Raw genomic sequence first — 13,569 nt, 5'->3', positions numbered from 1 at the left:
GACCTCCTGGTTCATGGGTTGACGGTCAACCCACGAACCCACTGAGCCACACTGGCCGGGGTTTAATAAAGTAGCTCAGTTCACTTTATTAAACGCATTTTAGTTATTCATATTGCTACAGTAATTATTTATTTTAACTGCTATTACAGCGATTTTCAACCGGCTGCCCCAAGAATGTTTAAAACGTGCAGTACCTGACTCTTTACTCAGGGGCACTGACCTCTTTTCCCTTAGGTTGTCAAATAAAAAATGACAAGAGCCAACACAATAGTCATCCAGTGGGACTAAATCAAAATTATACCTATTTTTTTGTCAGATGGGCAAAAAATGTAATACATTTTTTAGTGTGCTGCAGAATTTGAGTAATTAGTCCTTGAGTGCCACGAGATGAAAAAGGTTGACAATTGCTGTGCTATTACAATATTCCACTGAGGACTGTAAAATAACTTATTCCTTCAGTCACCTGTTGATATTTCGGGTACTCCTAATTTTTCATGGTTACAGACAGTGTTACAGTAAACCTTCGTGTACAGGCCTCCCTGTGCGCGTGTGAGGAGGTGACTCCCAGGACAGGGCCTCTAGGCAACAGGGCCTGTGCACACTGCCAGCTCTCTGCGATAAGGCCACCTTGCCCCCTGGCCGGCGTGACGATTGCCCAGGCTTCGTATTTTCATCAGCGCTTGATGCGGTCAGGCTTCAATTTTGCCGATCTGGCAGATGTTAAATAGTATTTCACTGCGGTTTCTATTCCTATTTCTTTGATTCTGGCGAGGTTGAACGTCTTCACATACCTCTGTTTGTGTTTCCTTTTCTGTAACTGCCATATTCTTTACCCATTTTTTACTTCTGTTTTTTTGTTTTCTTATTAATTTCAGGGAGTTCTTTATATATTCTTTCTTTGTCCATTAAACACACTTTAAGTCTCTCCTTGTTTGTGGCTTCCCTTTTACTTTTTTTAGTGTATCTTTTGGGGATCTAGACATTTTAAATCTTAATGTAGTTAACTTTATCAGTGTATTTATTTGTGGTTTGTGCATGGGGTGTGTGTGCGTGTGTGTTGTTTAAGAAATCCTTTTCTACTTTGAGGTCATAAATATTTTTTTATAGTTTTATCTTTTCATAGTGTTCTTCACACTTGCATTTTTAACCCATCTGGAATCAAGGTAGATGGTGTAAGGTGCAGTGTAAAGATTATCATCTTTTAAAATTCTTTTTATAATATTTGCTATATGGAATATATGTGTAAGAGATGAAGTATTCCAGCTTTAATAAAAATAATATTACCAATACCGGAGCATATACCTTAATGCCACAGAACTGTACACTTTAAAATGTATCATTTTAATTTTTTTTTTTTTTTTTTTTTTGCTATGTGTATTTTGCTACAATTAAGTAATTTTTTTAAAAGAAAATTTGAAAAAGGGAAGAACACAGTGTGGTCAGTTAATCCAAGTTGCTCAGGTTTGCAGAGGCCAGTTTCCATAGAGTGCTGATGGCTCTGCCCGCCAGGTGGCTGGATTATAAAATCTTACAAAATGCATGTTAGTGCTCCAGGTTTGCGTAACACTTATTTGAGACACAGTTTTCTCAGGTGTAAGCCTTGAGGTCAGTGTTCCTCACGTACTTCACATTCCTTTGGCTTCTGTAGCCTGTGAATGTTGGTTATATCTGGAATCCTATTCATGAAACCAGGGCATTGACTAGTTTGAAGATGAGGAACCTTGTTTCAATCTAGGTAAACTCAGGCTGGGAAAATGGGTGAAGAAAATGAAATGAAGTATCACGTTTTTGGAGTGTTTGTTAAAATAAAAAATAGTTCCATGTACTGGGAGTTTTATTCAGTGACTTTCAGCTCTTCTCTCACCTCCAGCCCATTTTCTGAAAGCAAGTTGTGCATCTGGTCAAAGACCGATTTCCTAATTCTGAGTGTGAAACTGGGAGTGAGTTCCTTGCCTGTAACCCAGAGAAAAAAGCTGACCGGTGATGAGAAACGCCAGTTATCTTCTGGTTGCCTTCCTCCATCCCTACATCCAGTGGGGGAGAAGAGGAGAGTAGAGCGTGGGAGTGAGAAGGGTCAAGTTTGCTCCATTCCGAGGAGGGCACAGCTCACAGCCATGGGGAAGGTGGGTGGTGAGTGTTCCAGAAACCTTGACATTCCCAGTGAAAATCGGCTGGGCTGTGGAGTCGGGAAGGGCACAGGCTGGCTCCACGGGGGGAATGGCAAGGTGGCAAGGACCGGAGTTGACGTTATAGTCCATTGCCGTGGGCAAGGCCTCCGTAGGGGGGCTGGCCAGGGGGGAGTCCCGATTCTTACTAAGAAAGACAAAGGGGCAGCCGTAGCCCAGCTGCACTGTGCCAGTAATTCAACCGTTTCATTTGCATCACTGGTTGCCGTGGCCACCACATTACACAAGTAGGTGGTGTCACTGCTCACTCGGAATAGAAATAAACAGCTCCTCCCTGGTTTGTGCACAATGCAGCCCGGCCATTTACACTAGGACAATTCAACCATGACAATGGTTCCTTACTACAGTTCCTGCGCTGTAGCAGAATTGGATCGTGTCACACCATAGGGCCTTCAGACTTCACGTGAAGATAATCTGTGACTGAGAAAGTCTTGTTAATAAGATTACATTTTCCTGAGGCGCTCAGCCCCCACAAGTGGAATTTTGCCCACGTGTTCCAGCGTGCTCACACTGGGGAAAGACAGTAAGCAGAAGTGACATGGATCACATGTCAGTTGGAGATAATTGTTAAAAAGAAACATTAAAAAGACTGGGGAAGTCAGGGCTGAGAGCCACAGGGGGATGGGAAGAGCTCTCTGTCGAGGTGACCGGCCTGGTAAGATGCGGCCCCTCCCAGTTAGAGGACGAGGACCTGATGTTAGTTACGCCTCGGGAAACAGCCTTCCAGACGGTGGGAACGGAGATGGGAGTGAGCCTGGAGTATCTGGGATGCAGAAAGGAGTCCGGCGGGAATGGTGTCAGTGAAGAGCAAGGGATGGGAGCGGGGGCGGAGGGGTACCGCGGGCAGGGCAGGGCAGGGCAGACCACGCAGGGCTGCGTGAAACACCACAAGGACTTAAATTTCTACCTGGAGTAAGATGGAAACTTTTGTTAAATGCCTGCTCTATTCTTAACACTGATGCTACAGAGATCAATAATAAAAGAATTACAAATGGAAGAGTTCCTAATCTGGTTGGAGTCCATTAACAGTCCGAGGAGGGGCGGGTCAGGTTGTGTAAGCCAGTTGGGGAAGACAAGGTTCTTAAGCAGCTGGAAAGATAATACAGGAATGGGCATTTTAAGTGAAGAAAACAGCTGAAAAGTTAGAGGAAAAATCATCTGGAAGCATAAAATCTTTTTCCATCTTCTGACGAAAGCCCTTCCTTAGAGTGTCCTTGTTATGGGTGGTGGTCATGTCATAACAGTGGGAGCCGTGGAGCAGCCTGATGGTGACTGTCCTCTTTCAGGAATGGAGGAAACAGTCCGCGACTTGATGATCAGCAAGTTCGGCCGCGTGATAGACCTGGCAGCTCTTCAGACACTTTCCGTGAATGTAACGCTTGAGGAGCTCAAGATTAAGAAACTCCGAAAGGAGCTGCTGAATGCAAGGGAAATAAAGAAGTGGGAGGTGAGGGTGAGAGGGCACCTGACCTACTTTGGTTCAATCTAGGTGGAGGCAAGAAATGCTGGTGAGCTGTGTGTGGTTCCTGCAAGGCATCTGTTGTACAGCTGGAGACGGGTCTGGGAGCCCCACTTCCCCGCCGCTGCCCCCCCCAACCGTGAGCTGCTGACCGTAAGCCTGTCTCGGCTTCCTTACCACTCACTTCGTTGGAGGGGCTAGTCTACCTTGGGATGAGAGCACCAGCACTGGGGTTTAGGGGCCTGGTGCATGTAAATATGACAGTAAAACGGCATGGAAGATTAGAGGTTTTATTTTGAGGTGTGCGTTAACGTGTAAATGCTCTGACAGTGCTAGAAATGGGACTGCTGTCCTCTGAGGGTCCTAATTGTATAAGTCTGTATAGCTTTTATGTGCTGTTACAACCTGGAAATTAGAAAACATCTCTGAGTAATACACTTTATAACAAGGCGTGGACCGTGTAGCTGGCAGGGTCTCAGGAGATGTTCGTGCCTGTGTTGATCCTGAGCGTGAGGTGAGGCCGTGCAGGTACGGCCTGAGTAACGACAGGCGCTGTTACAGAGATTCTGCAAGCCTCCAAGCCATCACCGCTTCTCTAGGTTACTGTCATGTCTCAGCAGTAGATAGGCAAGCTGGAGAGGTTCCTAGTTCTTTATTTTTAATTGATTTTAGAGAGGGAGGAAGGGAGAGGGAGAGAAACATCGATGTGAGAGAGGAACAGCCATCGGCTGCCTGCTGCTCGCCCCCTACTGGGAACTGAGCCTGTATCCCTGGCACACTCCCTGCCTGGGAATCCAACCAGTGACCCTTCGGGATGACACTCAGCCAACCAAGCCACACCAGCCAGGGCACTTAGTGCTATCTTGTCTCATCTTTTTTTATCCAAGATTTGCCACTGTGCTGTGAGAAGTAAATTACTTACGTGTTCATGTCATTGGGACTGGTCCTTATCAGGGGAATGCTGCACATAATATGTGCAATCTAAAATAATTTGTGGGAGCAATAAGAGTACAAAGGAAAGCCACTAGCAGATGTACGGCCATTCAAGGACTTGGGGGATCCTGGGCCAAGCCTGGGAAAAGAGCAGTATGTGAAAGTTTCTTGCTTAAATTACCATTCTCCCTTTCAATTAGTGAACACCAACGCTCAGTCTGCATACTAATTCCAGTCCTCAACAATGGAGTGATGTCAATACCGGTCTTATTTTTACCTACTTTTATCTTTGATAAGATTCTTCTTATCTTTTCTCTAGTCAAATCAGACCCGATGCAGCTGCTTCTGGTTGCATTTTCATACTGACTTCTGATTCTATTTTTCTATATGCATATCACTCTGTTTGCCTGATGGTTCTGATCAAATCTGGACATTCGTTTTTCTCCGTTTCCTCTCATTCACATCATGCGTTCTGCGTCTTCCTGCCCTGGTAGGAGAAGATTGCTCAGGTGCGGTGGGAGCTGATGATGAAGACAAAAGAACACACCAAAAAGCTCCACCAGATGAATGACTTATGTATTGAAAAGAAGAAACTGGACTCTCAGTTGAATACACTACAGAACCAGCAGGTATGCTTCTTCGCTTCAGATCCTTTGTTGAATCGGGGAAGTTCTGTAACGGTGGCTGTTCACAGGAATATCAAGTGCTGGCATTTCAACAAATCTGGATCTCAGACTGCTGCTTACCCCACCAGGGTCACTGAGAACACCAAGTTGATATTGGCCCCACTGCAGTAAGCTTGGGTGACTAGCTTCACTGTACACCTCTTGGGTGCCACAAACTTACATAAGTGCTTATCTCTGGGGTTTGCCTTGGCCCTGGAGATGTAAGGTTATTTAGGTATAAATAATACTAATATCCTACCTGAATTTGGTGTCAAACATCCATTTCCAGTATTTTCTCATTTCATTTGACCTAAAGTGGGCATCTTGACTTGTGGAATCCTGCATGTTAACAGCCTTACTAAAACACTTGCTGCTACTTAGGGCTTTCAACTTGCTCTATATCATATTTTTTGAGCCTAACATAGTGCTACTTAACATGTGGTGGATGCTACTTATTTAATAGATTCACCCTACTCAAGCGTTGCCCTCTAAGAACCTAACACGTGTTCTGAACTATATTTCATAGTATTACAATAGCTTCTGCAAAAGTGCCCGGTGTCTCTCTCGGTTTTTTTCATGAAGCACCCTGGAAGTGGTTTAAGTTAGTTCTCAGAGTGTGGCCCCCCAAAGAAAGTGTCAGTATCACCCGGGGAAAATTGTTAGAAATAACCCAGATCTACTGAGTCAGAAGCGGGGGGCTGGGAGGAGACGTGGCATGAAGCCACATCAACAAGCCTTCAGGGTGAGTCCGCCGCATGCCCGAGTTTAAAGTCACTGGTCTAAGCAAGAGCGCAGAAGGGGGAAAAGTTTGGTTTATTCCATGGAGAACGAATAAGAGGATTTGGGAAACTTGTAAGTGGACATGAGATATGAGAGGAAGCTTAGAACAAGAACATCGAGGGCCCTTTCCCTACTAAACAATTTTTGAGTAGAGAACCAAGGCAGGCTCAAGGTCGATGCCTGAGCGAGCTCTCCAGTGGGAGCCGCCAGTCAGCACGGACTCCAGGCGCTCGGCCCGTCCGGATACACTGGGCGGAGTCGGCGGTAGGACAAGGGTCGAATGGGAAAACTAACAGCGATGTACGGGAGGTGCGTTTCTAAAATGAGGCCTGTCTGCCTCCAAAGCTGACTCCATTGCTGTGATTCTTACAACTGTCCAGGCATGAATTGGGATGTAGATGGCAAGAAGCTAGTGTCCAAAGAAATGTCAAAATGAGAATACCCAAAATTCGTTTGGATATGGTAAGAATGAGGGAAAATTAAGGAGCCTTTAAAAAGACTGATCGGAATGGCTGGGGGCGAGTTGGCACATGTATTTAGCCGCAGGGAACCGAAAGGCCCATTGGAAGCAGCTTAAACAAATAGGCTCATTTTTCTCACTGAACAAGACGTCTAGAGGGGACGACTTAAGGGGGTTTGATTTAGTGGGTCCATGATGTCAGGGGCCAGCATCTCTGTGATTCTGGTTCTTTGATGTTTTCCTCAGAGTCACTAGACGGCTGCCTCGGCTCCATGTTTCACATCCACATGCCGGCCTCTTCTGTGCCTTTATTAAGAAAGCATGTTTTCTGCTTAGATTCACTCAGCCACCCCTAGCTGGAAGAGAAACTGGGCGATGTTAGTGTTTAGCTTTCACAGCCTCGAAAGTGAAGGCGGGCAAGGGAGAAGCTATGGGGTAACGACAGCCCCTGCTTTCTCTGAAGGTCTGCCATCGTGAGGGTAATGGACAAATCATAGACTTTTGGCTTCAGGTAACCTGGTTGTAACCCTGCTTCCAGCCCTTAATAATATAGTCACTTGGGCCAGTTTATGAATCTGTCTCGGTCCCTGTAAAATTGGAAAAACCCCACCTAGTTCACAGAGTAGTTGTGAGGAATAAATGAGGCAGTGTATGTAAGCACCTGGTAGAGAGTGTACCAGCTGAGTGCTATGTCCCTTCCTTTAGCATGCGTTCAAATTTTATTGAGCATCTACTTAGGTAACAAGCCCCAGAGTGAGTGCTGGGTACAGTGGTGAGATCCAGGATCTCAAAAGAAAGCTATCAAACATTTAGGTTGAATCATAACAAATCACCACTTTGTTTAGGTTAAAAAATGGTCAAATGTCATAAATTTCAAGTGGTTCACTCTGATGATTCCAGTGGCACACAGTGGCTGTTTTGATAGAACAGAGCAGGAAATCCTAGCCTAGTCCATGGGGCAAAGGTCTCTCTAAAGTGATGTCTGAAGCAGGAGCAGGCATTGGCTGGACAGGGGATGAAATCAGATAAGGAAATAGATTATTTCCCTTTTGGAAAACAAAATATGAGTTATATAGTAAAAGGAGGTACCTTGTCTTTTGTGATTCCAGTGATAAGCCCTCTAAAGTGTGAGCGGCAGCTAGCTTAATGAGTTACCCATTTAAAGGATATTTGCATTTTAAGAGTTGTTAGCCCAAAGGGCCACATTCCTAATGGTGGGATTTCAGTGCAAGAATGAAGGGCCCTTAAAATTAGGAGCAATGGCTATTTAAATTGACTGTAAGGCAGGCACTCCTAACCCATATGTAAGGACAGAGAAGTTTTCACATCTGAAATGATGCTTAAAGTAGGGAGGTGTTTTCTTTCCACAGGGCAATGCCTTCCAGGGCCCTCGGAAAGCAGATACAGTGGCAAGAGAGAAGGTCACCGAGTTGATCCAATTCCAGGCTGAAAGAATTTTGAACTTAAAGAGGGAGATTGCTCATTTGCGTAAGAAAGGAGGCATTATCCTCCCACCCATTCAGCCCAGACCATAGAACAGATGAAGCCCCTGGGCCTTTTCAGTTTGCTTTTTCTCTCAAATCCATCCAAGATTTCTGACATAAAATCCACCAGAAGTTGCCTCCTTGTCTCCTGCAACAATCCTGTTATTTTAAAATGAACCTTATCTAAAAGTCTAAACTCAGATCCAGCTGTGGAACACCCAACATCTGTTACTGAGCTGAGACATTTTAGATTTGTTTAGAGCCAACTGGATTGAATATGAAGTCTCAGAAGGCTGTAAGAAAGCATCTTTAATATGTCCTGTTTTAGGAAAACTTATTTGTATTTTTAACCATTGGCAAAAAAAGCTAGCATTAACAGCATTAGCTGGTCCCTTTTTGTTGTTTAAAACCAGTGAACTAGAAGGTGAGTTACAGCCTGGACCTGAGGGCCTCTTGGAAGTGATCCAGGCCGTCAGCCAGTTTGTATTTCTCTTATCTGCTCTACTTCTCCTTTCCTATCATTTGCATGTTACTTACAGCCCTTCATTTATTTCTTAAAATATATTTAAAATACCGCTTTCCTGAAAATCACTGCATCTTGATGAATTCTTCCAATTTAACTTTGGATAGAAAAAAGATCTAACAATCTACCAGCTAGCACTCTATTTCTTCTGGCCAGCAGAGGGCACACTTGTCCTAGATGACCAGTCAGTCCTGGGGCTTTCCTAGGATCTTGCTTATCAAATTCGTGACAAGAATGAGAAGCCAGGGTCTGGCACAAGGTCTCGTAAGTGTCTGAAGTGGCATTTCACCTGTAATTCAACTCTACTGAAACTGGGAATATACATCGAAAGCTTCAGTCTCCATCCAGTCCCAGGTATAAAGGATGAACCTGTGGTAGGACAGCAAGCAGTAAGTACATGTCGATTTTAACTAACCAGTGAGTCAGCTCCTCTGGCAAGGTTGGTGTAGCTTTGGAAAGAAGGGGAATGAATTTTACCAGGCACCACATGTTCATGTGTAGTATAACGATTAACTAAATGGAGAAAATACTTGGTCTTTAACACACACACCTATATAGAAGTGATTAGTTTCATTCCTTGGATATGACCAAAGTTTTACCTTAAGCCCAGTCTCATCAGTAAGAGAACTGAATCTGCTCCTCCCTGCCTCCTGCACAGTCCCCCTCTTGGGCGAAACAGTTACTGATGCATTCCACAGAATAAAAGCACAACCGACGTTCCAAGTATTTGCAAAGATGAAAAATCAGAAACATCTGCTACCTTTTCCAGATCTCATCTCTCGATCTGAAAACATCACAAGTGGGTTTCTCCAGATACTCAAAGACTGAATCCTAACGTGTAAGGAAAATGCTGACTCATATATGACTAAGCTGAAGGTTACAGGGAAGACTAAACATTTATTTAGAAGTTACAGTGTTTGTTTTTACAGAGCTATGTTGCCACAGATTATTGATTCTGGAAGGTTTGTTAATGCTTATGGTACTGTACACATCTGAGTCTGTTCTCACGGGCATCTTCTGGACACGCTGCCTGCATCACCAGGTCGGGCAGTCTCACAGGTGTCTGCAGCCTGTGCGACTGTGGCCTCGGCATCACATGCGTGGGCATCGCGAACAGTGAGTCTTCCCTTCAGCAGCTGCTCCGGGGGCTCCTGCAGCCTCCCTGTCATGGGCACAGGTTCTGAGTTCCTCCTGTTATGTTGTGGCTTCTGTTTTACCTCTCATACCTCCATGGGTAAGAGTCCCATGTCTTTCCAGAATTATAAAAACACATGTACATTTATTTACAAGTGCATAAATATATAAATATGGCTATTATAGAAAAATAAATACCAATTTCCTCTGTCTCTTTAAAAATGATAATATAGAGTCTTTCTGGAATACTGGCTTCTGCCTAAATTATGGGGGGCGGTGTTTCAAAAGATACGTGCACTGGTGGGCTGGGGGAGAGCTGCCTCCCAAGCTCCTGTCCTCCATAGGTCCCCGTGGGGTGCTGGGGACACCACTCTCCACCCATTTGGCAAGAGTCAGTGCTGTCCACTTCTTCAACTGGTGCAAGGCCCAAGCAGCACGGGGGCCCTGTGGGGAGAGAAAATGGGAAACATTAAAATCCAGACTGGCCAGGAAGCAGTGCTCAGAGGTGCTGGTCACACTGATCCTAAAGGAGAGAGAGAACCTACAGCCATGACAAGGTCATTAATGCTCTCAGACACGGGCTGGTCCATCTGCACATGGAGACTCTCAAGCACTTGGCCTGTGCCCTAGGGCAGATGAAGTCAGCTCAGCCCATAAAATGTGGAAGACAGCCCTGGTCCATCCTACTGGTATAATTTCTGGCCATGATCACCCCACACACAGTTGATTCTCCCAGGTGCTGGATTTGGCTCTAGGAGGCGAGTTTCACTTCCCAGAGGCAAGGGTGAGGTTCTGCACATGGACCTACATCCATACCATGGAGGCTAAGAAATGCTATCCAAGCCTCTGCAGCATCCTGTATCCAACTAAGTATCTACTGAAGACACTGGAACAGGAAGACAGTGGGATGGAGCTGGTGTGCACTGAGCCCCTTGGAGAAGAAAGTTCTGTTGAAGCACAGAGTTACGATGTTTGTGAGAAGTTGGCTCCTTAACGACTGATGTAACCTTAGTCCTTAATTAAGAGACAAGACCCAACAAAGAAAGGTATTTTGGAGTGATTAGAGAACGCCTCTTATGATGAGAGACAGTAGGAATTTGTGAATGGCCTTGAAATGCAGAAGCCAAGAAACTCTAAAATGGCCAAGAATCCTTTTCCTTAGCCTTTGAGGGCAAAGCTTGATGTACTGGAGAAGGAACCCACTGGTATATCTGCTAGGCCTTCAGGCAGGAAGGAGGGTGGCCAGCCACCTTTCCCCCTCTCTCCCGATTAAAGCTGTGGACAGCTCCACCTTCAGTGACTTCTCTCCCTCTCCAAGTCACTCCTGGGCTGTGGGTGACTACCTCATGTCATCTGCAGCCTCTTTAATTTCCTGCCCTGCCTCTGGCACGGACCTGCATGAAAAAGAGGGTCCCACGTCGCTTCCAGCCCAGGACTCTGGGGTCCATTCCTCATTCCCAACTGACTGACTGTAGCAGGCTGCTCCTGGAGGTGGTGGCAGTCCTGGTGGGTCTGGAGCAGCTGGTGAGTTGAGTCATCAGGCAGTGTGTATAAGAAAGAGACCTTGTCTGGGTTGGCCTTGGTTCCCCTGCATGCACAAGACCAAATGAGGAGGTCAGGTATGGACAGAGTGGGCTCCTATCCCCACCGCCCGGCTGCTCCCATCAGAGCACCAGAGGGGGAAAGAGCTCAGATGGGCAGGGATTGCTCCCCTCTGAACATCAAGAAGTGCCACACCATTTCCATGGGTAATTCTAGTCTGTCGCCATTGTATTCCATGCAAGTCCTAGAATGTATTAGAAAATGTGGAATCAGGTGTCCAGGGGCCTCTGGGCAAAGCCAGCTGGGCTACTCTGACTGGCCAAGTGGGGGGAGGATTCTGAGGCCAACCCAGGCTCCCGCCCTGCGGAGAGGCCTCCTTGCCTCCCCAGGCTCCTTCCCCTTGCTTATTGGTTGAGAGTCCAGTGGAGAGGCTGTCAGACGTGGGGATCCCTAACTGAAGCACTGGGGCTCGCCTCTCAGTGACTGTAGAGGGAAAGGTGGGATAGGGAGGGGCCTGGTTACCTGGGAATGTGGTGGCTGTGGACATCATATCCATTGCCAAGAACAGTCTGCCTCAGGAGGCCATTGGTGTCATCCTGCTGCTCAAAAAGAGAATAATGACAAGGTCATGTCAGAGTCCAGGACACTTTCCTGCTCATTCTTTAACAGGATGAACTGAAGAAAGCCTGGCCAGCAGCCCAGACCTAGGGGCTGGAAGGGAGGCGGCCTCAGGAGGCAGCCCAACCACTCCCTCTGTGGGTGCCTGTACCTGCTCGCCCATACCCAAGACCGCGTTACCTGCTGGAGCTCCCCTGGGCAGTGCTGCGGAGGTTTCACGCCTGGGTAGCCCATGGCTGTCGCAGGGCAGCCCCTGTTCACGTGTACCCCACTGGCACAGGCCCGTCCATCGGTGCTGCTGAGGTAGGGCTGCCCATTGGCCCGGTGGCCTGGAAGTCCTCCCAGTGGTACCATAGTGTACTGGCAGGAGGACAGAAGGGCACCTCGAGGAAAACCCAGGTCTGTTGTATGTTCTGGAATGACAGAGGAGAGAGAGCTGCTTAGGCCAAGGAGGCCTGGGCAGCTTGAAAAAGTCCCCTGTGAATCTCAGAAAACTCCTGACCACAGGGTCACGTGAGGTAGGCAGGGAGTTGGGGCTGTCCCGGAGACGGGAATAGCCTCCCTCAGTATCTATGTTACCCTGTCTGCCCAACATCTGGACTTTTTTTTTTCCAGTGGCGATATGGGTGAGGAGATGTAGGGGCAGGTGTTCAGGAGAAGGAGATGGTGAGCGAACAGGAGGAGCAATACTTGGTGAGGTAAGATGGACTAGGTGTGTCGTCATGAGGCAGACGTTAGTGGGTAAGAGATTAGCTCAGGATAAGGGGGAAAGCTCACAGCAGCCCCAGACCCCAAGAAGAGGGAGGAAGTGTTTGGAGAAGAGGCAGGTAAGTGTGAACATGCGGTCAGAGCAGCAGCTTTGGACACTAAAAGGAATTGGAGCCAGCTAAGTCCGAGCTCCCGAGATGCAGAAACAACAAACTCTGACTTCTTCCTACTCTCCTCCACCTGCCATGGTCCGTGAGCTGGGAGGAAAGGGCTCAGTTTTAGGTATTCTCTGGCTCTCTGGGGGTCCCAGGAGCTTGAGCTCTGGTGACTGGGAAGCAGGGCACCTCTGCTCCCGCCCTGCGGAGAGGCCTCCTTGCCTCCCCAGGCTCCTTCCCCTTGGCGCAGAAGAGGGCCCCTCACTCACTCTGCTTAGACCAGGCCCTCCACAAGCAGAAGGGGATGAAGGCGACGATGAGGAGGACGACAGAGCCCAGGACGACCCCGACGATCAGGTAGGGCAGGTCGCTGGAGCGTGCCACCATGGCCCCCGTGCCCACTGGCCGCTCTATGGTTTCAGGGGGTGGTGGCTGAGGTGAAGCCGGAGTCGGGGGTGGGAGTCCACCAGGCTGACCAGACTTGCGAGCTGTAATTGTGAACAAAACTCACATCAGCATCTAATTTTTTGATATTTCTTTCACAACAATAACAAATATCCTGATTCCGTGGTTGTGGGAAATGGGGTCAAACTCATAAGACAGGGCCTCAAAACCCTTTAATAGATGAGTGTGGTATCCAGGCTCAGCATGACCTTGGCATCTAACGTGAAACTTGGTATTACTGAGAGAACTGAACCTTATATTGCAAAACACAATCAGATATTTGTGAGCCAAACACTGGAGTCAGACTGGGTCCTCTGAGTGGAAGTGGTGTGGGGATTTCCTGAAAGGAGAGCTGGTGAACTTTAGGAAGAAAATATTTTTAAATGCATGAAATCAGCAAAAGGACCGGGAATGGAAAAATTCACCCATGAATTTGTGCCTCCTGGCAGATTGAGAGACGTGGAGTACTAGGCATGAG

The 13,569-nt window shown here is 47.0% G+C and overlaps 2 protein-coding genes across 7 annotated transcripts in view; one reads left to right on the top strand and one right to left on the bottom strand.

The window, feature by feature from the left end:
* Nucleotides 1-5,375, top strand: part of CFAP44 (cilia and flagella associated protein 44) — a 79,818-nt gene extending 74,443 nt beyond the window's left edge. The window contains exons 32-33 of the mRNA XM_087817803.1: nt 3,473-3,639; nt 5,073-5,375. Coding sequence (XP_087673929.1) covers nt 3,473-3,639; nt 5,073-5,375 — 470 coding nt within the window. The remainder of the gene's footprint in view (nt 1-3,472; nt 3,640-5,072) is intronic.
* Nucleotides 5,376-9,367: 3,992 nt separating this feature from the next.
* Nucleotides 9,368-13,569, bottom strand: part of BOC (BOC cell adhesion associated, oncogene regulated) — a 69,406-nt gene continuing 65,204 nt past the window's right edge. For all 6 annotated transcript variants that reach the window (XM_087818167.1, XM_087818164.1, XM_087818166.1 and 3 more), the window contains 5 exons: nt 12,917-13,135; nt 11,965-12,197; nt 11,689-11,765; nt 11,019-11,212; nt 9,368-10,068 (listed from right to left, as the gene is read on the bottom strand). In XM_087818167.1, the coding sequence (XP_087674293.1) occupies nt 9,884-10,068; nt 11,019-11,212; nt 11,689-11,765; nt 11,965-12,197; nt 12,917-13,135 (908 nt within the window). In that variant the 3' untranslated portion in view covers nt 9,368-9,883. The remainder of the gene's footprint in view (nt 10,069-11,018; nt 11,213-11,688; nt 11,766-11,964; nt 12,198-12,916; nt 13,136-13,569) is intronic.

The sequence above is a fragment of the Miniopterus natalensis genome, chromosome 6, assembly GCF_054644295.1.
Source record: "Miniopterus natalensis isolate mMinNat1 chromosome 6, mMinNat1.hap1, whole genome shotgun sequence".
NCBI classification, from domain to species: domain Eukaryota; kingdom Metazoa; phylum Chordata; class Mammalia; order Chiroptera; family Miniopteridae; genus Miniopterus; species Miniopterus natalensis.
The sequence above is the reverse complement of the archived record's forward strand: the minus strand, read 5'-3'. Positions and strand labels throughout refer to the sequence as shown.